Source organism: Pteropus vampyrus, unplaced genomic scaffold, assembly GCF_000151845.1.
Source record: "Pteropus vampyrus isolate Shadow unplaced genomic scaffold, Pvam_2.0 Scaffold16, whole genome shotgun sequence".
Classification (NCBI taxonomy): domain Eukaryota; kingdom Metazoa; phylum Chordata; class Mammalia; order Chiroptera; family Pteropodidae; genus Pteropus; species Pteropus vampyrus.
In genome coordinates, this window is record NW_011888797.1 from 946,075 (window position 1) to 972,235 (window position 26,161).

The window sequence follows — 26,161 nt, forward strand, 5'->3', positions numbered from 1 at the left end:
GTAATTAAATTTGGTTATTTTCTCTTACTAATAATCTGTCTCATGTCGATTTGATTTTTAGATGAGCCAGAAGACTCTAGAAGGGTAGAATAAAATTTCTTCCTCCCCCACACCAGCTAATTGCTATTCAGAAGAGAATTAAGAGAATCGAATTTGTAGTAGAAATCCAAGAGAGGCAATGAATTCTCCATATTTTAAAAAAGAAAAATAGAGTAATACATAGATCTCAATCTTATCTATTGAAATAATTTATTTGTAATTGTTGCTAGTGGGTTGTGTTCTACTGACTGATTTTTCTATCATCTAAAGGTAATAATTTTCTAATCTGTAATTACAAATGACCCAGGAAATCACCAATAGAGTACATTTTCTATTGTGTCCTGATGTGGCTAAGTGAAGATGAACAGTTTGTTATAAAATACTGTTTTTTAAGTACAAAATGCTGCTCCATTTGTGAATTAACTAGTGTTGATAAAAACGTGTTCCAAATAAAACATACAAAATAAGGGGAAACGAGTTTAATATGCAGTATGAAGGCTTTAGATTACATGTTGGAGGTAGGGGAAAAGCCTGTGTTCAAAGCAAAAGAATAAACTACAAGACTCTATAACATTACTTCTAGTTCTATGATTCCAATGACTTTAGCCTATAAATCATAATGTTTATGGAAACAATCTAGAGCTGATGGCTACAACAACAATAGCAACAAACATGGAAACAATGTGCTTCTATGTTGACTGCTAAGGCTTACTTGGAAAGAATACAACATGATCAATTGTTCATTACCTATGCTAAGTGAGAAGAGCAAAGGCAAAGAAAAGAATAATCATTCTTCTTGGGCTCTGAGATATATTCTATGACATTTTTTTTCTCCTTCAAATAGCTTTCCTTAAGCCAATAGTAAAATTAGTATTCCATGTGAACACACTACTTGATGATAATGGGAGGCAGCCCAGAAATACATAATGTGGCAGAGAAAAGCCAGCAAGACTTTAGGAAATTGATGTGCATATAACCACTAAGGGGAGTGAAGGTAGAGTATAGGTAAAGCATACACATGGAACTAAAACACTTAGGCTCTAGACATGGCATCACCTTAATAACTGTCCACTAAGTCACTTATCCAGAATGGCCTTGTTTCTCCATCTATAAAATGAAGGAAGTGAAGAGGGCAGGGTAGAATAAATGACCTCTAATTTTAAAAGTCCATGGGTAATTTAAATAATTTAAAGTAAAGAAATTTTACACTCTAGATGAAAATCCAAATTTCAGAGTTGTAGCATCATAGTACATAACAGAGCCACAAATAATACCAAAACAGTATATTATAAAATATTAAAATTGGAAGAAATAAGGGAAAATATCCAGCCTATGTATTCAGTACATGGACTGAGGCCTAGAGAGGTTAATTAAATGGCTCGAGGTCACATAACTAGCAGAGATGGGGAGATGGGATTAAAATTTTTTTTTCCAATGCCTATAGAATGACACTGAGTAAAAATCTTTCTAGAAAGCATTAAAAAGATAAGAGATCTTCAGATAAGCAAAGCAGAGATATATAAATCTCAGAGAATATCTGCAATTAAAGAGATCTTAAAAGATATCTAGTAAAATCCCCATCTTTTTATGATGATCTTAATGACTGCTATTCAATTCACTTAAATCATCTTCACTTGTATATTGCCAATAGAAACTAAAAATTATGAAGTGGGCCACAGGGAAATATCTCAATGATTAGAACTTCATAGGCCATTATGTATAAATCAATGACACTGACTAAATATTGAAAATCAAGGAGGAATATGAAGCCTAATTCATTTTGGGGCAACCTTATTTTGAGACGTGCTTATCATGCCAAGCTGAGATAGAAGAAAGGTAGCAGAGGTCAAAAGGTCAGGTCCAAGATCTTCTGTCCATTATTTGATTGCTTGTTTTCCCCACTGGAATGTCTCCTGAATCCAAATTTAAGATGGCCAAAGAAGCCATCAGTATTGTATACCCTGGGCTGATTTAATTTGGCTTCATTCTTGATGACGCAGGTATAAAGCAGGGGGAAGAAAAAGTAATTCGTTTAAAACATTAGGATGATAAGGATCTGGACACATTTTGCACTCTACAGAAGTACAGCAATATAGTTGAAAAAGACCTGGCAAAATAAAAGGGTTCTAAGTTAGATGACATAATATAGAATAGGGACTGGAATAAAAGAAATATAATTTGGGAATTCTGATACTAAGAATTCAAGTGATGAAAGATTAAGTTTTTGATATTTTATACAACTTAGATGATTCTCCAGAGAGAATGATGTTATATTTATGTGATAAGTTTTAAGAAAAAAGAAAGTCATAGTGATAAATAATGACAAAATGATAAGTTTCTTGTGTGAGAACTTTAAGACAATAAAAAATGATCAAGTATGACCAAGTCCCTTGTGTCTCAATTCACAAAATAAAGGAAATGTTAGGTGGGAAAGGAAAAGGTAACCAGCATTTTTTAGGCAGTAATTACCACATCTGAAAAACTCAAGTGCAGTGAAATGATCCAGATTTGGGAAGACCAGCTTGAATCATTAGAGCAAAGGAAAAAGAGGTAGGAGGGAGAGACACATGAAAAGGGTCACTTTTCATCTGATGGGGAAGGACAGAACATCTGAATCATTCAGAGGCCACCTCATACTTTGACTCTGCAACTAAATCTTTAGGTTGCCTAGCTAAAACACTGGAAATGAAGAGGTTGTTAGGGTTGCACACTCTTTCACTCTACATACTGTATATTATCACATCATTTGAAACATAATTCCATAGGTTAAACAATCAAGTTTAAAACCAGAAAGACCATCAAGAATGCCAAAGAAAATGTATTTTAGCTAAATGTGAAGGATTTCAAAGTGGTTCATACAAGTTCCCATGGCTCATAACAGCATGAATCTATAAGGATTTCACTCCTATGTGAATAATCCCATCTTAGATGAAGATAGCAAAAAAGGTAGAGTGATCTTATTAAGTGGTTTTATTCCATTCCTTCTATAAATCTACACATGACTAACATGTCTGTCACTTCTTTCATTCTCCTTGTGTGATATTTGACTATTTTAGAGCAATTCTGTCAGTTTACACTCTGCACATAATCACCCTCAGCAACATTCCTACCAAGGTTGTCACTGTTGCCACCTGGTGCCTCTCCAAATTCATCTAAGCCCAGGGGACTCATGGCAACATTAGACAGGTATCGTCAGACATAATTAACTTCATCGCATGGAATTAAATACACGAGGATTCCAATCCAAATAAGTGGCACTTACTTATGTCCATTTAAGGCTGCATGGTGTAAAGCAGTGTAACCCGAACTGTCTGTGCAATTCACGTTCGGGCCTCGCCAGATGCTGCAAATAAAGCACAAGTGCAGAGTTAGTGTTTAAGCAGAATCGTGCTTTAAAAAACTAAGAGAAGCCTGATAGTCCCACAGCAGGCAGCATGTTGCATATGAAAATTTTAGTCATGTAGAAAACGACTGCCATGTTTCATACATTCCCCTCAGAACAAAAGCTTCATTTACTTGATGCAAAGAAATTATTAGGGACTATAACTACTTTCAGAAATTATCAGCAGATGTAGGTCCACTGCCATATATTAAAATCTGGATCCAAAAATTCTCTGTTACTTTATATAATGAGTTAAATGTTGGAAGTAATTAACATTCAGCTACTATATTATATACCAAATAATAAAGATTTATGATGCCCCTTTTAACTTATTTTTGCGCCGTGGGAAGAATATTCTGGAGACAACATGCAGCTATATAAAAGAGTTCATTTTATCCTTGATCACTAAAATTATAGAAACTATGTTCAGTTTTTTAATAAATAAGGCACTGAAAGATACTTTTCCAAAAATAGACCAAAAAGTGAATTTATATAATGTTCATGATGATATTAAAGCCATCAAAACTAACATCTAATGACAAGCTAATTCATGTATTCACAAACTATTTATTGTACCCCAACTGCATGTCACATATAAGTTAGGCACTGAGAGTACAAATTCATAATTCAAGGTCCTTCTCTGCCAGAACGGAGTCTAATGGAGAAGATAAACACATAAACTAACAATGACAAATAAGATAATTGAGGTGCCAGAGAACACAGAGGCCATCTCTGAGAAGAAATAAATAGCTATTCTAAACAAGAGATCATAACAGACTAAAACTAAGGCGGGACAATGAAAACGAATAGAATGAACTTACTCAAAAATTAATTCAAAGAAAATCCATAAGATGCAGGGCCCAACTGAAGGAAGGAGGAAGTGGTCATCTAGATGACTCAGCTTTTAGGCTTAGTTGACCAGAAGGAAAATAACAATATTAACTAAGATGTGAAAAAAAGATGCAAATCTGCTTGGGAGGACAGTGCAGATGGAGAGCAAACAATGACTTCAGGTTTGGAGACACTGAATTTTAAGTAACCAATATATACCTATCAAGCTCTTAGGACATTACTAGAACACAGTACTTGTATGTATTATATTTGTTAGAACATAGTTCAACAGACTGTTAGAACTAATCATTAAACAGAAGGTAAAAATTATGGGAGTGCCTGATATTAGACTCTGTAGGAGGGAGAGAGAGGTCATTAGACTCAAAATCCTCAAGTGGGAAATTTGCATATGGGTGCAAGATGAAACCTTACTCAAAGGTCAATATTAGTTAAAACCTATAAATCCCAGGTTTAAAAATTTTATATTTATTTATATTTAATCTCAAACCTAAAGTGGCTAGATAGCTCCAAGTATAAGGCAACTCAAAATGTGAAAATCTCCCAACCCTCACTGAAACTTTCAGAGAAAAATGAGAGAAATGCAGGAGAGACAATAGAACTATGGATAATTCACAATATTTAAAAGTCCAGAAAGGGGAAGTTTATATGAAGAACATGGAGAATTGTCCAGGAGTAGAAATAAAAACAAGAGAAATCATTACCCAATTTAAAACAGGAAATTGCTCCAAAAAGAAGTGAAGAGGTCAAGTTAGTTGAAAATTAAACAACTTATTTGGTAGTTAAAGTTTTGAGGAGATTATTGTCCAAATATAATTAGTCAATTCTAAGGTTTTAACATTATTTTGATCTTAACTTTATTTCAATCCAAAGGTACCTTACCTCCTGAGAAGAAAAAATGTGACAGTTAAACCGGGAAAATGATAAAATGTTTATATTTTACAAATTTCATTAAGTTGGTTAGGCTTTTAACATTTTTTTAATCAATCTTTGAAGCATTTTCAATTTCCTATTATAGTCTTAGAATTGTTGTGATTTTGTTCCTCCTCCTAAACTCATGCAGTCCTGCCCTATTAATTTCTACCTCGGTGCCTTTAACCACACTCCTACTAACTTATAAGAGATTCTCTAACCAGTCATAGCTTACCATTACTCCAAAGCCCAGATCAATACTCATCTACTCCAAAACTCTTTCTCTAAACAATACAATAGCTATTTAATAAATGAGTATTGAATTACATAAATAAAAACAAAGGGTTATTTTTATGCCATAGGCAAGAGTTTTAAAACAAATATAATGTATTCATTTAAAATAACCTATGGACTCATTTTTAAAAATCAAAAAAAGGCAAAAGAAAAAAATTGAAAGGGGAACAAAAAATAGATGAGACAGGTAGAAAGCAGAGAGTAAACACAATCATATCAATAATTACATTAACTAAACGGTCCAATCACCCTAGCTAAAAAGAAAAAATTATCAGACTGGATTAAAAAAAAGAGAGAGACCCGCTATATGCTCACTACAAGAAATCCATTTTAAATAGAGATATAAATAGATAAGAAGTAAAAGGACAGAAAATCCATAATAATATTAATCAAAAGAAAGTTGAATACCTGTATTAACACTGAACAAACTAGATTTTAGAACACAGAATATTTAGAGCAAGAAATAGAGAAAGTCATTTTTTAATGATAAAGAGGGCAATTTATTAAGAGGATATAAAAATCCTAATGATCCTTTATACATATAATAGCAGAATTTCAAAACACATGAAGGAAAAAAGAGAAATAGTCTTATTCATCTATACTTGGAGATTTCGACACTCCTCTCTCAATAATTGATAGAAATAAGTAAATAGAAAATCGATATGGGTTTGGAAGGCTTGAATAATAATGCCAATCAATTTGACCTAACTGGCATTTATATAATACATATTCTTTTCAAGTGAACACAGAACATTTACCAAAATATACTATATTATGGGCCATAAACAAATCTCAATAAATCTAAAAAGATTCAAATCATTCAAAATATGTTCCCTGACCCCAATGGAATCAAATTAGAAATCATTAACAGAAAGGTATCTGAAAAGCTCACAAATAATCATAAGTAAATAACACATAAGTCAAAGGATATATCACAGAGGAAGTTGGAGAGTATGTTAAACTGAAAGGAAATAAAACACAACACACTGAAACTTTTGGGATGCAACTAAAGCAGTATCTAAAGGAAAATGTATAGCATTAAAATGACAATATTAGCAATGCCCCCAATGATGACCTTTCACCTTAAGAAACAGAAAACTTTCATTTTAAGGAATAGAATTAAGTCCAAAATAAGCAAAAGAAAGAAAATAATTTTTTTTTAAAAAAAAGAACAGAGCCAATGAAACAGAAAACAGGATAATAGAAAAAAATCAATGAAATCAAAACTGATTCTTAAAAAAAAACTATAAAACTGATAAATCTACAGCCAAGCTGATCAGAAAAAAAAGGCCAATATCAGAAAGAAAGAGAAAATATCACTACATATTCTAAAGATAATAAATGAATTAGTAGCAGAAAATAGTTTTATTCTAATAAATTAGAAAACTTAGATGAAATGGACAAATTTCTTAAAAAACACAAACTACCAAACACTCAAAAAGAAAGAGATAATCTGAATAGCACCCACATCTATTAAAGAAATTGAATTTGAACTGTAGTTAAAAACATTTCCAACAAAACAAAACAAACCAAAATAAAACACCTCCAGGCCCATATGGCTTCAATGGGAAATTCTGCCAGACATGAAAGTATGAAATAATACCAATTCTATAAAAATCATTCCAAAATCGTGAAGAGGCATAAACAGTGCCTAACATTCTATAAGAGTAGCATTCTGTGAGAACAGATAAAGATACATGACAAAAGAGAACTACAGATCAATATATCACAAAAATTCTCAACAAAAATTTAGCAAGTTGAAACCAACAATATATAAGACAGATACTACATCATGATGAAATGGAATTTATCCCAGGAACACAAGTTTGTTTTAACATACATTAATTACAATATAAACAGACTAAAAAAGAAAAAATCATATATTATCTCAACAAATACAGAAATAGTAGTTGCCCAAATCCAACAGTGATTCTTAATAAAAACTGTCAGTAAATTGGGAATAGAAGAAAAGTTAATCAACCTGGTAAAAGACATCTACAAAAAAGCTACAGCTAACATTATACTTAACGATAAAAGACTGAATGCTTTCCCCCTTGGGAGGAAGAAAAGGTAAGGATATCTGTTCTCACCACTTGTATTCAGTGTTGTGCTGAAGACACTCTGCTTGTCTTCTTTCAACAGAAGCCGCATCCACTTGTGCATCATCCTTAAGACACAATGAGCAAAGTCAGAGTAAATGGATTTGTCCATACTGAGCTCCTGGTCACCAGAGCGGCTTTTAACTTTGGTAAAGTGGATTTTGTTGCCATCAATGATTCCTTCGTTAACTACATGGTATACATGTTCCATCCATGGCAAGTTCAACGGAACAGTCAAGACTGAGAATGAGAAACTTGTGTTCAATAAAAAGTCCATCTTCATCTTCCAGGAACAAGATTCTACCAACATCAAATGGGGTGGTGCTGATGCTAAATATATTGTGGAATCCACTGGTATCTCTACTACTTTGGAGAAGACTGGAGTTCACTTGAAGGGTAGAGCCCAAAGGGTCATCATTTCTGCCTCTTCTGCTGATGCCCCTGTGTTTGTGATGGGCATTAACTATGAGTATGACAACTCACTCAAGTTGTCAGCAGTGCCTCCTGTACCGCCAACTACTTGGCCTCCCTGACCAAAATCATCCATGACAACTGTGGCATCATGGAGGGACTCATGACCACAGTGCATGCCATCACTGCCACCCAGAAGACCAACCACAGATGGCCCCTTTGGGAAACTTCAGGGTGGATTGCCCAGAACATCATCTCTGCATTTACTGGCACTGCCAAGGCTGAATAGGAAGCTCACTGACATGGCCTCCTATTGCCCCCGCTACCAAAGTGACTGTGATGGGTCTCACCTGTTATCTGGAGAAAGCTGTCCAATATAATGTCACCAAGAAGGTGGTGAAGCAGGCATCCAAGGACCAACTAAGGGGTATCCCAGGCTACACTGAGGACCAAGTTGTCTCTTGCAACTTTACCCGTAACACACATCCTTCCAAACTTTAGTGCTGGGGCTAGCAATAGTCTCAAAGACCACTCTGTCAAGTTCATTTCCTAGTATGACAATGAATTTGGCTACAGCATGAGGGTAGGTCTACATGGCTTCCAAGGAGTAAGAGCCTCCTGGACCACAGGCTCCAGTGAGAGCATAAGAGGAAGAAAGAAATCCTCAGTTGCTGAAAGTCCTTGCCCCACTCAATCCTCCAACACACTGAGAATCTCTCCCATCTTTGACCTTTTCCATCCCAGACTCCCTGAAGGAGAGGGGCTTAGGGAACTCCACTTTGTCATGTATCATGAATAAGTACACAGTACCCAGCTAAAAAAAGAAATTATACAGGAGATTCTAGCAAATGTAGTGTCTAGAAATGCAGTGACAAGAAAAAGAAATAAAAGGCATCAAGACTGTAACGAAAGAAGAAGATCTATCTTTATTTGAAGATAACATAATTATGTATGGAGAAAATCCTAGGGAATTTTTTCAGAAAAAACTACTAAAATTAAAATTGTGCTTAATTAGGGAAGCTTTGTCAAAATACAGGAAACTCTCTGACCTATCTTTGCAATACTTCTGCAAATCTAAAATTATGTGAAAATGAATGGTTTAAAAAAGAAAAGCTTACTCCAAAAAAAAAAGAAACCAACCAAATAGAGAGTGTTTGCAAGGTTGCAGAATATAACTCAATACATAAAAAACAACTGGATTTCTATATGCTTCCAAAGAACAATAAGAAATCAAAATTTTGTTTAAAATAATACCATTTAGAATAGGATAAAAAGATGAAATACTTAGAAATAAATTTGACTAAAGACGTACAAAGCTATACACTGAAAACTATAAAATATTACCAAGAAAAATTAAAGAGGAGCTGAACAAATGTTGAGACACCAAGATCATGGATCAGAAAACTCAATATTAGTTAATTTTCCACAAATTAATCTTTAGATTCAATGCAATTCAATCAGAATTCCCAGCAAGCTTTTTTTGTAGAAACTGATTAACTGATTTTAAAAGTCATATAGAAGTACAAAGGACCAAGACTAGCTAAAGAAACTTTGAAAAAGAAAAACAAAGTTGGAGACTTACACTACCTAATTTCAAGACTATGATAAAAGTATAGTAAACAACACAGTACAGTATTAGAGTAAAGATACAGCAACAGAACAGAATGGCGGAATAAAGAGTACATTTAGACCTACACATATATGCAATTGATTTTTGACGAAGTTGTAACAGTAATTCGTTAAAGAAATGAATTATTAAAAAACTGTGCTAGAACAAATATCTTTAGGCCAAAATAAATAAAAAAGAGTCTTGATCCATACCTCACCATACCATATACAAAAATTAATTTTAAAATAAATCGTGGATTTTTTAAAAGTGAAACCTAAAACCAGAAAACTTCTACAAAGAATGTAAGAGAACATTTTTGTGACCTTGAGTTAAGGAAAGATATGACACCAAAAGCATGCACTCTACCAGAAAATTTAACAAATTGGTGTTCATCAAAATTAATAGTTTCAAAGACAGTATTAAAAGAATTAAAAGAAGATAGACTGGAAGAAAACATTTGCAAATCACTTTTTATGACATGTCCTTTGATCCAAAATAGATTTAAAAAACCCTCAAATGCACTAAAAGTAAAATCAACAACCTAATAAAAAAATAGGCAAAAGATGTGAACAGATGCAACAAAGATATACAGATGGCAAGAACATGAAAAGGTGCTCACATCATTTGTCTTTAGAGAAATGCAAATTAAAATCATGAGATACTATGATTAGAAAGACTGCAATTAAAAAGACTTCACATACCAATATTTACGGGCATATAAATCAGCTATAACTCTCGCACACCACAGGTGGACATTTAAAATAGTACAATTGCTTTGGAAAACAATTTGGCAGTTTCTTAAAAAGTTAAACATACAACTACCATACAATCCAGACAGTCTACTCTATGTATAGAATCATATTTTTTTAGTATTGTTTATAATTGGCGATAGCTAGATCCTACTACTGTTTCTTGCTTCACAGCTTTTTTTTTTGCAAGCTCATCTAGATGCCTATGAAATAAAAGTATTATTGTGAAGACTGTAGATACAAACTATTGTATACATGTAATAGTATAAAAGAAAAAGCTCATAATGCCCATCAAAAAAGAAAAAAAATTAATTAGGATTCATCTACACCATGGAATATTATGCAACTATTAAAATAATAAGTTTGATCTATATGTACTGACCGTGAAAGTTAAGCAAAACATATCAAGTGTAAAAAGTAAATTGCAGAATACTGTGTGTCAATATCCTAAATGTTTACATACATGTATTAACTCATTTATATCCACACAACTATAAAACAGATGCCATTCTTATTCCCACTGCACAGATGAGAAAGATTTGCATTAACATAAAAAATGCATCCAAAGATATATTATTGACCTCTGAATTGTTTGAATAATCAAAATCATCACGTATTTCCTCAAGGAAAACAAAAAGACAATAAAATGTAAGGGAAGAAAAGCATAGATTCGCTCTAGATTATGAAGGACCTTATAACATGTCAAGGAACTTAGTCTTTATTCTGTAGGCAACTTGGAAGTAGAGGATTATCAGGAAGATATTAAGTGTGATTCTGACACGATCAGGTCAGTGTTTTAGAATGAGAATCCAGTGACAGCTGGAAGGGAAACAGTGAACAAACAAGCAGGGAGTCAGGTTAGTAATCTGTTTCAACAGTCTGGGGAAGAAACAAATCTGAACTAATGGAGCTAAAGTGGTGGATAAAGAAGAGGAGGAAATTCAAATAGCTATGTCTAAAATAAAACCTAGGGGAAATGGTATCCATATGACAGGGTAAGAGCAAAAGAATGGCTGAGGTTTCTTTCATGAAGGAAATGCATAGATGATGAAATATCTCAATTAGAGAGAGCTGCAAGGGCATTGGCGTCTTCTGGGGAAAGCCATGTTTCCATTAAGGCTGACTAGAACACTGCTGCGCAGGAATACTTCCGGCAAAGGACAGAAAAGAAATGAGAAAATACTGTAAACTCAAATTATTTTTAAATTTTCCTGCAAGTTATCAGACCTTATAAATATTTAGTAAGGGATGATACTGGTAACTAAAATAAGATTCAGGATTGATAGATTTCATTTTACTGATACCATCTCAATTCCCCATTATCAGGAAAGACAAAAGGAATTAATTATAACAGCATGAAAAAAAATCTCCAATGCATGTCTCCTTTCCCAACCAGAATGAATGTGGATACGTCTTTTTTTGAAACAAGGAGGTTTAGAATAGAAATTGAGCATGCGTATAAATACATTTGACTGCACCTATTGACAGAGCCTCTAGGCACATAGCCATGTATCCATAGAACATCCACACAGATTTGAAACACTATAAATAAGCCAGACCCAAACTTTCCAATTAAAAACATAATTTAAAAACTAAACCTTCAGGTTTAAAAGCTCAATCTGTGAGCTAACGTTTTACTTCATTCCAGCTTTTTGTACTGGTCTCCGCTCATTTCTCAATGATAATCCTCAAACTTAAAAAAGCAGCCTATACTAACTTAAGCCTGTTTTATAAAATGCAAGAGTTTCTAAGTACCTTTAAGGGATGTCTTGAAAAAGTTTTAAATGGTCATTATATATTTATTCAAAAAAAGGCAATTTATAAAACTTTGGTTGAGTCTAACATACAATTTCATCTCCTAAACTTACTTGTCAGTATTTTAAATTCTATGTGTGAGAATTCTTGCCCAAAATGAATGCTTTCCAACAATCTGAGACCTCCAATTACCAAAGATTTAATTTCCTTTGTTATACTATTTGTACTAATATAACGAATCGGATTAGAATATTTTAGAACAAATGTAAACAAAATCGGTTTTCCACAGAACTTTCAAATAACCAGGACATTCATTAGTCAGAATGTTTTATTCTCTGAGCTTTCACATATTACAGAAGATTATTCCCAAATAAACTGTAAGCCTGAATTTCCTGAGGCAATATTCACACACAGAGCAAACAAGACAGGGACAGCTACTCCACAAATTGATCATCATCATACCTTCTACGAACCTATGGGAAATATCCATCAGAAGCAACATAAGAGTGTTTCAGCTTTTCTTTATACTTATCTGATTCTTGACATCTGAGGTCACTCCATGGCTCCAGATATGGGAACACATACAGAAAGTATATCGAATGCCTCAGGCAGGGTCAGAATATATAAGAATCATCTTCTGACATATCAGATGATTTCAGGCAATGCAAAACAAAGTCCCTCATCTTTTAAAATTTGTATCTTAATAGTTGGCTTTCATTTTTTAATGAACTGGACAGACGTGCACATGCTATTGAGTACTGTAAGTTAAGGTCTCATCTTCTATAGTGATTTTATAATTTTATTATCATGGGCTGGAAGTGTCTCATATGGGCCAAATGGGTCTAGAATAATGTGAGCCATATATGTAAATTTAAATTTTCTATTAGCCACATTAAAAAGTTTTTTTTTTAAAAAAGAGAAATGTTTTAATATATTTTATTTAACCTAGTATATATCCCAAATATCATCATTTCAACACATAACCAATACAAAAATTTTTGAGGTAGTTTTACATCTCTTTTTGTACTGTTTTCAAAATCAGTGTTTATTTCACACTTATAGCACACTGCAATTCAGACACCATATTTCAAGTGCTTTATAGCCTCCTTTGGACAGTGGCTACTCTGTTGCACAGCACAAAGCAGGTCCTACAGAATTATTTCCAGGGAAAAAGAGAAAACTTAAAGTTAACTCTGATCATTTAAAATGCTTTCTAAAAATAACTGAAAATATTGGCCTTTAGTAAATAAATTCCCATTTGACTGAGTCACTGAAAATTTAACAAATTTAACAAATCTCATACCTTTTGAGAAAAAATATACAATAAATAGACTTACTATATAGTCACATCAGAGACTGTAATGCACAATTTTACATAAGCAAGCACATCAGGGAGAACCATAGCCAAAATGTACTAACCAAACATTTTCTAATGAATAATATGCACCTTGAAGTGTTAGATGCAACCCTCAATAACATGTACTCACACAGCAAACCAGAACTGGCTAACTGTAAGTAGAAATAACTCTTTGAGTTATAATCACACAACTTATGATTTCACTACTATACATGTAGTATAGGCCTCGAGACAAAGCATTTTAGAATTTAAGAAGGAATTTGTAACCTTGCAGAGAACCACAGAGTGAAGAAAACATGAGAGTTAAACTAGAGCGTTTATTTCAACTTTTAGCACTAGTTCCCTTCATCACTAATGCTGAAAGAGTAAAACATATTCCTCCCAGCCCTCATCTTTTCTTCTTCTCTCTCTGAATATAGTTCCTGAAAAATGAACCAACAGACAGGCAGCTTGCTTTCTCATTATTATGCAAACACAGATTTTGGTGGCAATTGTTCTCATTATTATGCAAACACTGATTTTGATGGCAATTGTTCTTCTTATCTTCATATTGTCTTCTTAGTAACATCATTTCCAAGGGTACTGTGGTAGGCTGAAAAATGGTATCCCAAATATATTCTCATCTTTAACCCTGGAATCTGTGAATATGTTATGTTGCATGGCAAGAGAAATTAAGGTTGTAGATGGAATTAAATTGCTAGTCATCTGACCTCATCCTGGATTTTTTTTCGTATACAACTGCATTGGCTAGAACCACTAAAATAATAAGGGGATAATTTTTGTCTTGTTGATGAATTTGATGAAATGCCTGGTAGGATTTCACCATTTAGTACGATGTTTGCGGTTGGATTCTCATGAATACCTTTTCACCATATTAAGTAGGTTTTTATTCCTTCAGTAATAAAAAGAGGCAGAAGAGCATAATGGATAAAAGCAGACTCAGGATTCAAACTGCGTAAGTTCAAATGCCGATTCCATCTCTAACTGCAAGACCTTGGGAAAATTACTCAAATTCTCTGTGCCTCAGTTTTCTCATCTATACAATGAACACACCAGTAATAACTATTTCATAGGTTTTATGAGGATTAGATAGTCCATATAAAGTGCAAGCACAGTGCCTGACACATTGTAATCATCATTTCTGTAGGAAGAATAATCCAGAATGCTCTATGGTTTGTTAAATTGATTTAGGCTATAATTCGGATGATACGGGTTTTCCCTTTAAATACATTAATATATTTAATTCCTAATGAGAACCATCTTTACACTCCTGGAAGTAAATCTATCTATGACGTATATTTTTTAATATAATCCTGAATTGCTATTTGAATTTTGGAATTCTGCATCCATATTCATATTGGTAAAATAAGTTTCCAGTTTTCTTGTCTCTTTTATTTCAGTTTTAGTATCAGAGTGTTCTGCCTTTTTATAATCTCCAGAATAAATCAACTAACAGAGAAATTATCAATTACTTGAATATTTGAAAGAATAAACTTGTAAAATCATCTTTTATGGACTTGTACTTTTGTGGAGTAAATCATTAAAATTTCCTTTTTGATTTTCTTCTATGGATATTGACCTATTAATATAGTCAACGTTGTCTTAAATCAATTCTGCAATTTACATGTTTTCTAGAAAGTTAATTATTTCAAGTTAGGTTTTTCTATTCTATTAAATAAAAATTGTACATATTTTTATATTTATTATTATCTTCTGCATTTACAGTTCTATTACCATTTTCATTCCTAATGTTCCAAATTATTTTTCTCTTCTTGGTTTGCCTAGGCGGGTCTATTTTATTAGCATATTTGAAGATTTGCTTAACTTTATTTTTATCAAATACCTATTAAATGTGTTATTTATTCACATATTTGTTTACTAATTTATTGCTTTCTGTTCTTAACTGTAAGAATTCAATCATTCAACTATTTATTATATTCTTTTTTCTAGCTCACTGAGTTGAATGGTTAACTCAATTAATTTTATTCTTTCTTATTTAAAGTAAAAGCATTATAGGCTATTACATTTCTACTGAATATGATTTTGTCCACATCATTTAGGTTTTGACAAGTCATATTTTCATTTCGATTATTACATATACAATCTGTAATTCAGTTTTGATTTCCTTTTTACCCCCAAAATTAATGCTTGTTTTAAAATTTGTAAGTGCTTAGATTCGTTCTCTCTTAATGATCAATTTCTTGTTTTACCACATTATAGTCAGAGGATATTTAACTTCAAAAGATTTCAAATAATTTCTTTTGAAAACTAGCATGTAGCTTTCTTATATTACATGAGCACTGAACAGTGTACTCTGTTTTTAAAGGTGAGATGTATATTTTTCAAGCTTATTAACTGCGTACTCTACACCATCTCTAATTCTATTTGGTTTGTCTACTTCATCATTCAATTCTGAGAAATGTCACCATACACCATATGTCATTCTGACTGAATTATCATCAAATTTTCTTTGTACTTCTAAATTTACTTCACATAAATTTTGTTGTTATATGAAGCAAAAGATTGATGCATCATCTGTATGGATAATACATTTTATTATTACCAAAAAATTCAGCTTAATTCCATATAATGCTCTTCATCTTTAATTATGATTTGTCAGTTATTAATATTGCTACCTCAGCTTTCTCTTATTATGTTTACATTTAATTGACATGACTACCCATTTATTTTCATTCTATTTTTGTCATTTTCTCTTAGCTAGATCTCTTGAAAACAGCCATAGCTGCAGTTGACAGTTTTTTGTTTTATAACCTGTGAAGCTTTGTCTTTTAATGTGTTCACATTTGGTATTATTCCTTAATTTTATGTAGTGTCTTTATTATCGTCTTCCTGTGCTTTTTCTTTTTGTCTTCTCTATCTTTTCTCTGTTTTCCTTATCAAATTTCCTTCACTTCTTTATCCCTCTCTAGTTATTTTTCCTTAACATTTTTTCTATTATATTTGTCCTTTACTTTCTGCAGATTCATTAAACCTATATTTCTTATTGATGTCAAGAATTAAATTATAACTATGTTCATCCTTAACAAAGTATAATTTGTGTATTTCTTTTCTCACTTTCACCCCAAAGCCTTGATCAACAGAATAGAATTTTAATGCTATATTATTGTTTCCTCTTTACAACTTTTATTTCAGGAACATTTCTTAATAATTAAGTTATATTTTACAACCATATTATCCAAAGTGATTTAGGTTTTACTAGTTTCATTGCTCACCATGGTTTCTTACATATTTAACAAAATTATATGAGAAATGGTTGATATCTTTTGCTGCCTTGAGATAACCAAAAGTAAGGAGATTACAATAAAGATAGCCATGTTCATGAAAGGCCTAGGTATTGGAATAAGATTCTCTCGTCCCAGAGCTTTGAGGGGTCTTTAAGTTTGAGAAATATGAAAGAAGGATTGTGAGCAGGATGTGGTCACATTTTGGAGAATGCCATCTTTGTGTTGAGAGGCTGCTTTCTCCCCTCCCATAGGTGTAGAGGACAAAAAGCTCAACTGTTTTCCCTTCCCAAGGCCCTGGGAAAGAGGGGACCAAGAAAAAGCTGGGGAGTGTCTGCATGAAAGACTAACTTACAAATGCTATCCGTGGACAGATATCTGACTAACCCCGGAGCATCTGGAGCTGAGGCAGAATGAAAGTGGAAGAAAAGGAATGGCTAAACATTAGACCAAAATGGCAAACTGTTCCTTGTCAGAAAGCATATTTTCTGACAGATATGGAATATGGATTCTGTCCAGACCCAGGGGATCTGACTTGGAGCAGCAAATGGATGAGATTGGGAGCCACAGGCTAGCCATCAATGATGCAGCTGGAAGTAAACAGGCATTAGAGGAACACAACCTGAGGCTACCTGCTGGGTGTGACAGGATCTACCTGTGGGAGGCTATTGACAAACCAGTTTAGGAGTAAGAACAAGGAGAAAAGGGTCAGAAACCTTGCCCGGGGTTGTCTCATCATATAAAAAGACTTTTTTTTTTTTTTGCTCTTCGTCCTCCTCCCTGCAGGTGGAGGAGCCGAGTCAGAGGAGGAGGAAATAAGAAGCAAGGGAATGAGTATGTTTGAGCAGTTTATGTATTCCCATCCACACCAAACTGCTTATGCAAAGGGAGAATCTAGTTTTAAATGAAACATGAGAATGAAGTTTTCAAATGAACAGAACCAAAAACGCTGGAAGGCTTACATCAAGACAATGTAAAACAGCATAGTTCAGACAGTAAAATATTGACCCAAGTATACATAAATAGATCAATGGAACAGAATAGAGCCCAGAAATAGATCCCAACCTATATAGTTCCTTGATTTATGACAAAGGTGGCATAGAAGTACAATGGGACGACGGTCTTTTTATTAAGTAATGCTGAGTCAATTTGATATCCACATGAAAAAAATGAATCTCAACCCCTGTGTTGAGCCATATATAAAAATAAATTCTAGATGGACTACAGATATAAATGTGAAAGGTAAAACAATAAAACTTTTAGAAGAAAATATAATAGAATACATTCGTGACCTTCAAACAGACAAAAATTAAACATACAAGAAAACACCATGAAGGAAAAAATTGGATCAAGTGGACGGCAGCAAAAGTAAGAATTGTTTTTCATCAATAAACACCATTAAGAGAAAAAAAAAATGACAAAACATAGAAGACTGTGCCCATGTGCATGTGTGCGTGCGTGTGTGTGCATGTGTATCTGATGAGGCATGTGTAACCAGAACTCGTAAAGAACTCCTACAAATCAATTTTTTTAAAAAGTTTTTAAGGCATACATCTCAATACAAAATGATCAAATATTTGAACAAGCATTTCAGAAAAGAGAATAGTCAAATAAATATATATGTATATATGTATGTACACATACACACAGACATACACACATATAGCTGCTCAACTTCATTAGTCATCAAGAAAAATGCAGATTAACACCACAATGAAATACTGCTACATATCCACCATACCTGCTGGGTGTGACAGGATCTACCTGTGGGAGGCTATTGACAAACCAGTTTAGGAGTAAGAACAAGGAGAAAAGGGTCAGAAACCTTGCCCGGGTTGTCTCATCATATAAAAAGACTTTTTTTTTTTTTTTTTTTGCTCTTCGTCCTCCTCCCTGCAGGTTGAGCTTTTTGTCCTCTACACCTATGGGAGGGGTGTAGAGGATGACGAAAATGAAAAAAAGACAATACCAAGCGTTAGCAGGGCTATGAAGCAGCTGGAAAATCACATACTGCTAGTGGAAATGTCGACTAGTACAAACACTGAAAAGTTACTTAGCAATATTTATTAAAACTTCATATGTTTATTAAATCATATGCATACCCTATGACAAGCAGGAATTCTTAACTATGTTCACCAAAAGACATGTACGAGCAAGAAATGCACTATTCACAATAGCCAAATACTGTCCAACAATAGTAGAAGGAACAAACTAGTATATTTACTATGCAGCTAATATTCTATTTCTTGATTTGAATTCTGACTACATAGCTATAATAACTGAAAATTTATTATGTTTTAACTTATGCATGTACTTTGTGGGTTTATTAAAACAAGCAGGAATAAGTCTTAATAGCTAAAGTATGACCATTTTAATACTAGAAAGTGAAAAATTTGGAATTAGATTTAGACGTCATTAGGAAGTGTGCTATTGAGCAAGAAAAGGGATTTCTGTAGAACATACTATTAGTAGAAATTGGAAAAGTACAATTGTTTTGTGTTTACACTTCATGACATAAGAGTTTTCAGTCATTTCAGTTACATTATTCTTTCTTTTACTTGAGATATTGATTCTGATTCAACTTCATTTGACAAGAGGACTTCCTTGAGAAATTATCTGAAATATCTGTCTTGGTGCCACAAGAAATAGCTAGCTACACAACTATAAATTAAATACATACAATAGAGTCGGAATTTTTTTCCTTGGAATTCTGAATACAGTGCTCCACTATCTTCCAGCATCCACACAGACAAGAAGACTGGTGTCGATTTGATTATCTCTCCTTTCAAACAGTACCTGCTTTTTCAGTCTAGAATCCTGTAAAATGGTCTTTGTTCATGGAATTTGGAAATTCCACTGGAATATATCTAAGAGCAGTCTCATTTCTTCCCCAACAGTTTGGGTTACCATTTTCTCTTCACTTTCAATTGAAAGATTTAAATTTGTCTTCATCTCAGGGAAACATTATTTATTTTGTTTTTATTACTGTTTCCTCTACTGATTTATTTTCCCTTTCTAGAACATCTATGACTAGAATATTAGATCCCCTGGGTATATCATATACATCTTTTTTCTCTCATTTCTATTTCTCTGTATTTTCCCCTGCCTTCTGAAGCAACTGTATTTTAATCACTGATTTATTTTTCATCGTCAAAATGTCCACTTATTGTCTCTGAGTTACTTATTTTTGTAAACTCTTTTCTCTAACATCTTAAATCTCCTAGTTAGCTGAAAGTTCCATCTTTTTGCTATAGACTTTATTTTATATGTGTAACTTCAAAATAAACCAAATTCACCTAACTTGAATTTTCAATACACAGAACGCATAAATAATTCCAGGTTTTTATAAATACAAGATAGCTACTTTTTTCTTCCTTTCATATTCCTACAAAATAGTTGGTAGCATTTTACGATCCCAAGCAGAAATACTCCAATTATGCTAAGTGACTCGAGGGATAGAGTAGATTTTGTATGAATAGATTAAATTTACTTGATAGCTCTTTTTCAGCAAAGGCTGTGTTAATGTCAAGTTTAAAACTGATAGCTTTGTTTGCTTCAGACAAAGACATATAGGAAAAATTCTCAGCTAGTTTAATACACTCTAAATCAGCCATAAATATAAACACTAGTCCAAATTCCTCGAAAATCAGAACAACTGGTAAAATTTCAAGAATTAATGTAATGAAAATGAAAGGGTACAAGAGAAATTCAATAATATGCTCCTCCTTTCTATTTCCTTTTGGTTTGACTATCCATATATCCACACTAATAGGTGACATCTATGGGTTCACGCTAAGCATAGTTTTAGTTCTCTACGACTTGACAATGACCAAACATTCTGACTGGATAGCCACTCTGTAACTCCTTATTTTCCAGCTCCAGAAACTAGCCCTGTGTGGAACTGGACCAGGTTTTTTGATCCTGAACATTTGAAACCCTAGAAATCATCAAAATACAGAAAACTATGTTGGTTTGGTCTTCTATGGCAGAAATATTGAAAACAGTTTGAGGAAAGTCCTAATCATAACATGTTCAGAGAATTTTTATTTAAAATATTTATTTGGAAGATTAGATGCCCTCTTCTGCCCCATACTACCATCCTCTCCAGCTCAACTCTTCTGTACTCACCCTACCCACACCTTATCACCACGATGAAACTAAAACATAGGTAAAACATCCGAAGTAATAATAGATCTACTATTCCATTTCACAAATCTAGTCATATTAATCAAGGAGGAGATACTAAAAATTTAAGGAATTTTTTTAATCTTTAAAATTTATCCTTGGGGTTAATTAAGCAAAATAATTAAGCAAAATGTGTAATAACTTGAAAGAGATGGAATGCCCTTTGTAAAGAGGTCAGAAGGAAGTTAATAATAGGAGCAATAATAACAATATTAATAATATGCTATCTCTTATAATGAAAGATGCTGCTGCTAACCCATGCAGGCTAACTAACAGGCATATAGTTGGGGTAATAACATTTCACTACCAGTCATAGAGACAGAAAATCTTTTACAATACCATATGACATGATTAACCATGCAGTCTGTGTCAAGGAATACAGTAGTAATTTTCAAAGTGTGTTCTTCAGAATCTCTCAGAGACTTCAGGTAAAGCTGGCTCACAGTCTGTAGTACTCTGGTTCATTCAGACTGCTGTCTTCTCCATTCACTTACGTATGTATACAATAAATGCTCACTAAGCTGCCCATTACATGCTTGTACTGTGTGGTTAACTAGCACCTTCTGGAATCACACCCGTGAATATAATAGAAATAATCCCTGCCTTCAGGGAATTTAGTCAAGAATAAAAACGTTAAGCAAATAGTACAAGTAGTTAATGTCCATAGGTACAAACACTATAAAAGGTAGGCATAGAGTGCTATGAAAATATATAACAAGGAGTCTGATGAATTTCAGCTGTCTTATTGGGTTTCTCATAGGTTTTAACTAAATTAAGGTTACCTGCTTCCAAGTCACCAAAATAATGTAAACTAACCTGGCATTTCTGGTGTTAATGACAAAATCTAAACTCTGATGGCCTACTTTATCATGACACTGATTCCAAAGAACCACAGATTCAATCCTGAAAGTATTTAAAATATCTCAGTGTACCAGATCTTATTTCAGATGCTTTGAGGCTACAAAAGAACATTCACTTAAAAAGTATTTCAAAATATTTTACTGAATGTCTAATATGTAGGTAATAGGAGTTGTTTCCATACAAGAATTAATTTCCAGAATTTCTCAGAAAATGTATGTTTTTCTAAATTCTAAGTCCTAGGAAAAATTAGTTAAGAAATAGGGAAAATCAGAAACAGGAAAAATATTATAATTCTTCAATGAGAATTAAAGCTTAACAACATGGAGATATTGGTGCTTCAAAGGACTATACTGATGTCGAGTTGGAAGGAAAGGCAGGAAGTGCTGACATAACATGCAGATTAAAAGGTGAAGGTCAACATTTCCAGGAACCAGGGTGCCAAACACAGGAACAAAGTCATCACAATTTAATCAGTCATTCTTGTTTGTAGCTATTGTCAAGTTATGGGTGTGTGTTCAAGGCCTCATCTGATGCTAAGAATGAATTACTCTTGCAAATAAAATAAACATTCACACGTTGATATACATAATATACTTTATACAACTCCTATGAATGATGTTTCAAGAAATAAGGCTTTGGAAGCCAAATGAGTGCTTACACTGGCAAATTTGACACATGCATCTGTGTGGTGCTGGTAGCTTTTCAAGAAAGTCTAAATGTTATGTAATTTGAATACTTACCTAATAAACTATTCACTGGTGCTTTTTATTGTTTGAATAAATACTACTAAACTTAATATTTATCATATAATAAACAAAATTTTAGATATTCATAATGATAAATATAGCCTATAAAGATTGTTGGAAGTATTTTTAAGAACAACTTATGATTTCAGGAATTTCCCAAAATTCCTAGGAATTATGATTTCTTATTCCCGATGCCAAAGATTAATATTTATTGGGACTTTGGAAACTCTACTTGGGTTAAAAAGTTGACTAAGAGAGTTTCCCTTTTTCTTTGGAGTTCAGAGCATAGACAAGGAAACCAAAAAACATGGAAACCAAAAAAATATATTGCAGGTGTTATGATAAAATTCTATCTAAAATACAGTGAAGACACGAGGCAAAAGACAGGCCAAATCAGTCTATCGAAGTCTGGAGCAGGCTTCATATAAAGGAGATGAGTGCTTGAATTGTGTTCTAATGACAACAACAACAACAACAACAACAACAATAACAACAGTATTTTCCAGGCAGGGTAGAGGGAAGTATAAGGTTGCTAACAGTCGATACAAACAAAGAAAAGACTTCGTACAAGGGTGGGAGCTGTTCAGCAAAAATTTAGTGAGAAAGGTGAGGAGTTTGATATGAGATGGTTGGGAGGAGCGGACAGTGATTTAACTGATGGAGAGTCTCCTTATGAATGGGAAAGTCTCTCAAGAATCTTAAGTTGACTGACATGATCGGACTTATATTTTAGAAAGATCTCTCTGGGAGACACATGGAGAATGGTTTCTAAGTGGGTGAGACTAGAGATTAGTACAGCAATCAGACTACCTCACAGTTAGGCACATCCCTAAACAATACAAGTCCATATATTGTTAAAGATCCATACATATTCAACCATGGTAGATTGAAAACCTGTAAGAGAACTTGGGAACAAAAGGGGGGTATTAAGTTACAAAGGGCAAAATAACAACAAATAAAATTTTAAAAGAGGATGATGATGTTGATTGTACCATGAACTGTAAAGTATGATAAACTCAATTCTGTAGCTTAGGTAAACCCCCAACAAAAAAAGATAGCTACATCTTTTCTATTATTTTTATATAATCACTTTTTTAATAAAAAGAAAATCAATGTGTTTTTTAAAAAAATTCTTTGAATAGTAAATCAAATTAAGAAGGGCAATTTCTTAAAAAGAGCTATCTATTTACCCTGTCACTGAGTCTCCTAAGGAATATATATAGACACCTTATTTATTTTCCAAAGAGCCTTGATACCCTCCTGATTCAGATTAATCTGCAATTAAAAACACAGAATCCATAGAATTATTTTTAGTTGTCCATAAGTAACTGTTTTCATTGCTTTTTTTTTTTCAGATTATATTTAAGGAAAGCTATTTATTAAAGGAACATCTATGAATCATAATCAGGCTAAAAACTCTTATGCCTCCCTCCCTCGTCAATCTCATTCTGTTGATAGTGTTATGCAGATTCTGTAAACAATTAAATCTGTTCACATACAAACAATTTTGGTTTAATCATGAATGATAATACAGGAGTTCACACACTTTTATAGGGTCTTCAAGCTCTATCCATGCTCCTTTTAAAAGCATACTAATATGTCCCATTATGTATTCAAAAGCTGTTATACATAAGTGAATGTTCTTTTCAAAACTCTTTTGACGTGCTACTGGATCAGCTCCAGAAAAAAAATTAACACTTTTGGGGATTTTTGCTGCATTCCTTTTAGTAGACAAATAGGAAGCTGGTGGGAGAGTGGAGCCAAAGATTAAAATAAATGCATTATTCATTCTTAACATAGTAGGTTTTCTCTTATTCTTCATTGTACTAGATCTAGAAGTAATTTTACTGTTAACACTAAAATTTTAGAGTGGTGCTGTATAAATAATTTTTACAAAGAAGGAGGCTAAAAAGATTTTCTGCTCACCATCAGTGCACAAAACGGAACAAGTGACAATCTTCACATACAATATGCTTCCAGTGAGTATGCTCTTATGCTTAAAAAAGGAAACAAAGCATTTCAAGATTGTATTTGTAAAGGGATTATTTAAAAAAGAAAAAACATGAAAGCACAGAGCAAGTTTCAGAATGGAGAAACATGAAAGGCTCTCCAATAGTCAAAATCAGCACTGAATTTTTTTCTAATGCAACATTTAAAGCAGGACATCTATGTCATAATATTAACACTATGAAAAAGTACAAAGGTAGCCTTAAGACAGCTAAAGAACCCAGCTCCTATGCTATAAAATTTTTTATTTTTGTCTAACAGTCACCTAAACAAGAGTGCTATTACTGTGCCGAGGTAAATATTTTCAGATTGTCTCATATTTTCTATGATGCTGACTGGCCCAGCTTGTTCATATGTCTTGCTTGATGCAGCTATGAATGCTATTCAGTTATCAAAGATGTAAAGTACCAGTCAAGTAGGGAAATGCTAGGATCTTTAATACAGAATTACAAATTATTCTCATGCACTGCTTTCATCTCCCACTCAACATCCAAATGCTACAATCCATTCTATTTTTTTCTTACACCATACCACCAAAAATCTTTACTGCAGCAGTAAGTGTGAGAACTACAGAATCCAGTAGAGGAGGAAGAGAGTAAGAGACAATCCAAAAAGGTGGAGAAGCTGATGTGGAGAAGGAAAAACAGGATTCAGCTCTCTCGGATTCAGATGTCAATTCTTAACAAACGTCTCCAGAAAGCTCATTCAATATTTCTAGACCAGATGGAAAGGACAGAATGGTACAGATTTCTCAATCCCTAGACCCAGCGGTCATGAGGAATGGAGAGGCAAACCTTGTTAGGAACTAATATGTAACATCATATTTCATGTGGGCTGTACCATTCATTCATATATAGGCTGACTGCTAGTGATTTTTTTTTTTTTTTTGCTGGTTTTCTATGTGGATGCCTCTCAAATTTCTATATCTATCCTTTTCTCTCCAAAATCCAATCATGCATTTCCAGGCCCTGCCAATGATCTTCTTTGCACATCTAACTCAACATCCCCCCAAAACATACTCATTTTCTCTTAACCTGGAAAAAAATTTCCACACCTTGACTTTTTCCCTGTGGCTGACATTTTTCCAATCCTTTAAGCTTTAAATTTCAAAGTGATGATTAAGTTTCCCTCTCTCCCTGCCATCATATTAAGGTATTGTTAAATTATATAAAGTCTAATAGCAAAAGATCTATGGAATGTATATTCTCTCTCCTCCAGTTTCCACTCTAATCAATGCAAAAGTCTGGATTCTCAAGACCTCTCACTTAATTTGTTGCAAACACCGAAGTGGTCTCCTCACCTTTAATCTCTTTACCCCTAATTCATTCTATCCACTACAATCAGGTTAATAGTACTTCAGCCCAATTGTAATCCTGCCACTCCAATGCTCAAAAATCTTCACAGGTTTCACACCGACTACTGAAAACACTGAAAATCCTTTGACTTCATCATCAAAGGGTTTCTTGATCTCACCTCCATCTAACTTTCCAAATGACATCACACGATCTCCTTTATACACTCCCTGTTCAAACCACTGGACTATATATTATTAAGTGGAATGTACCTGAGCTTTCATACCTTGTGCCATTGTTCACATTGCTTCCTCCATTAATCTTCCCTCCTAGCTTACTCTGTGATAGACAATGAGCAAGGCAGTGGGATAC

General features: G+C 33.5%; 1 protein-coding gene and 1 pseudogene across 1 annotated transcript in view; one reads left to right on the forward strand and one right to left on the reverse strand.

The window, feature by feature from the left end:
* The window catches only part of ANKS1B (ankyrin repeat and sterile alpha motif domain containing 1B), an 874,817-nt gene that overhangs the window by 771,754 nt on the left and 76,902 nt on the right, over positions 1-26,161 (reverse strand). Inside the window, exon 2 of the mRNA XM_023527446.1 lies at positions 3,302-3,382. Coding sequence (XP_023383214.1) covers positions 3,302-3,382 — 81 coding nt within the window. The remainder of the gene's footprint in view (positions 1-3,301; positions 3,383-26,161) is intronic.
* On the forward strand, positions 7,655-8,597 carry LOC105310364 (annotated as a pseudogene).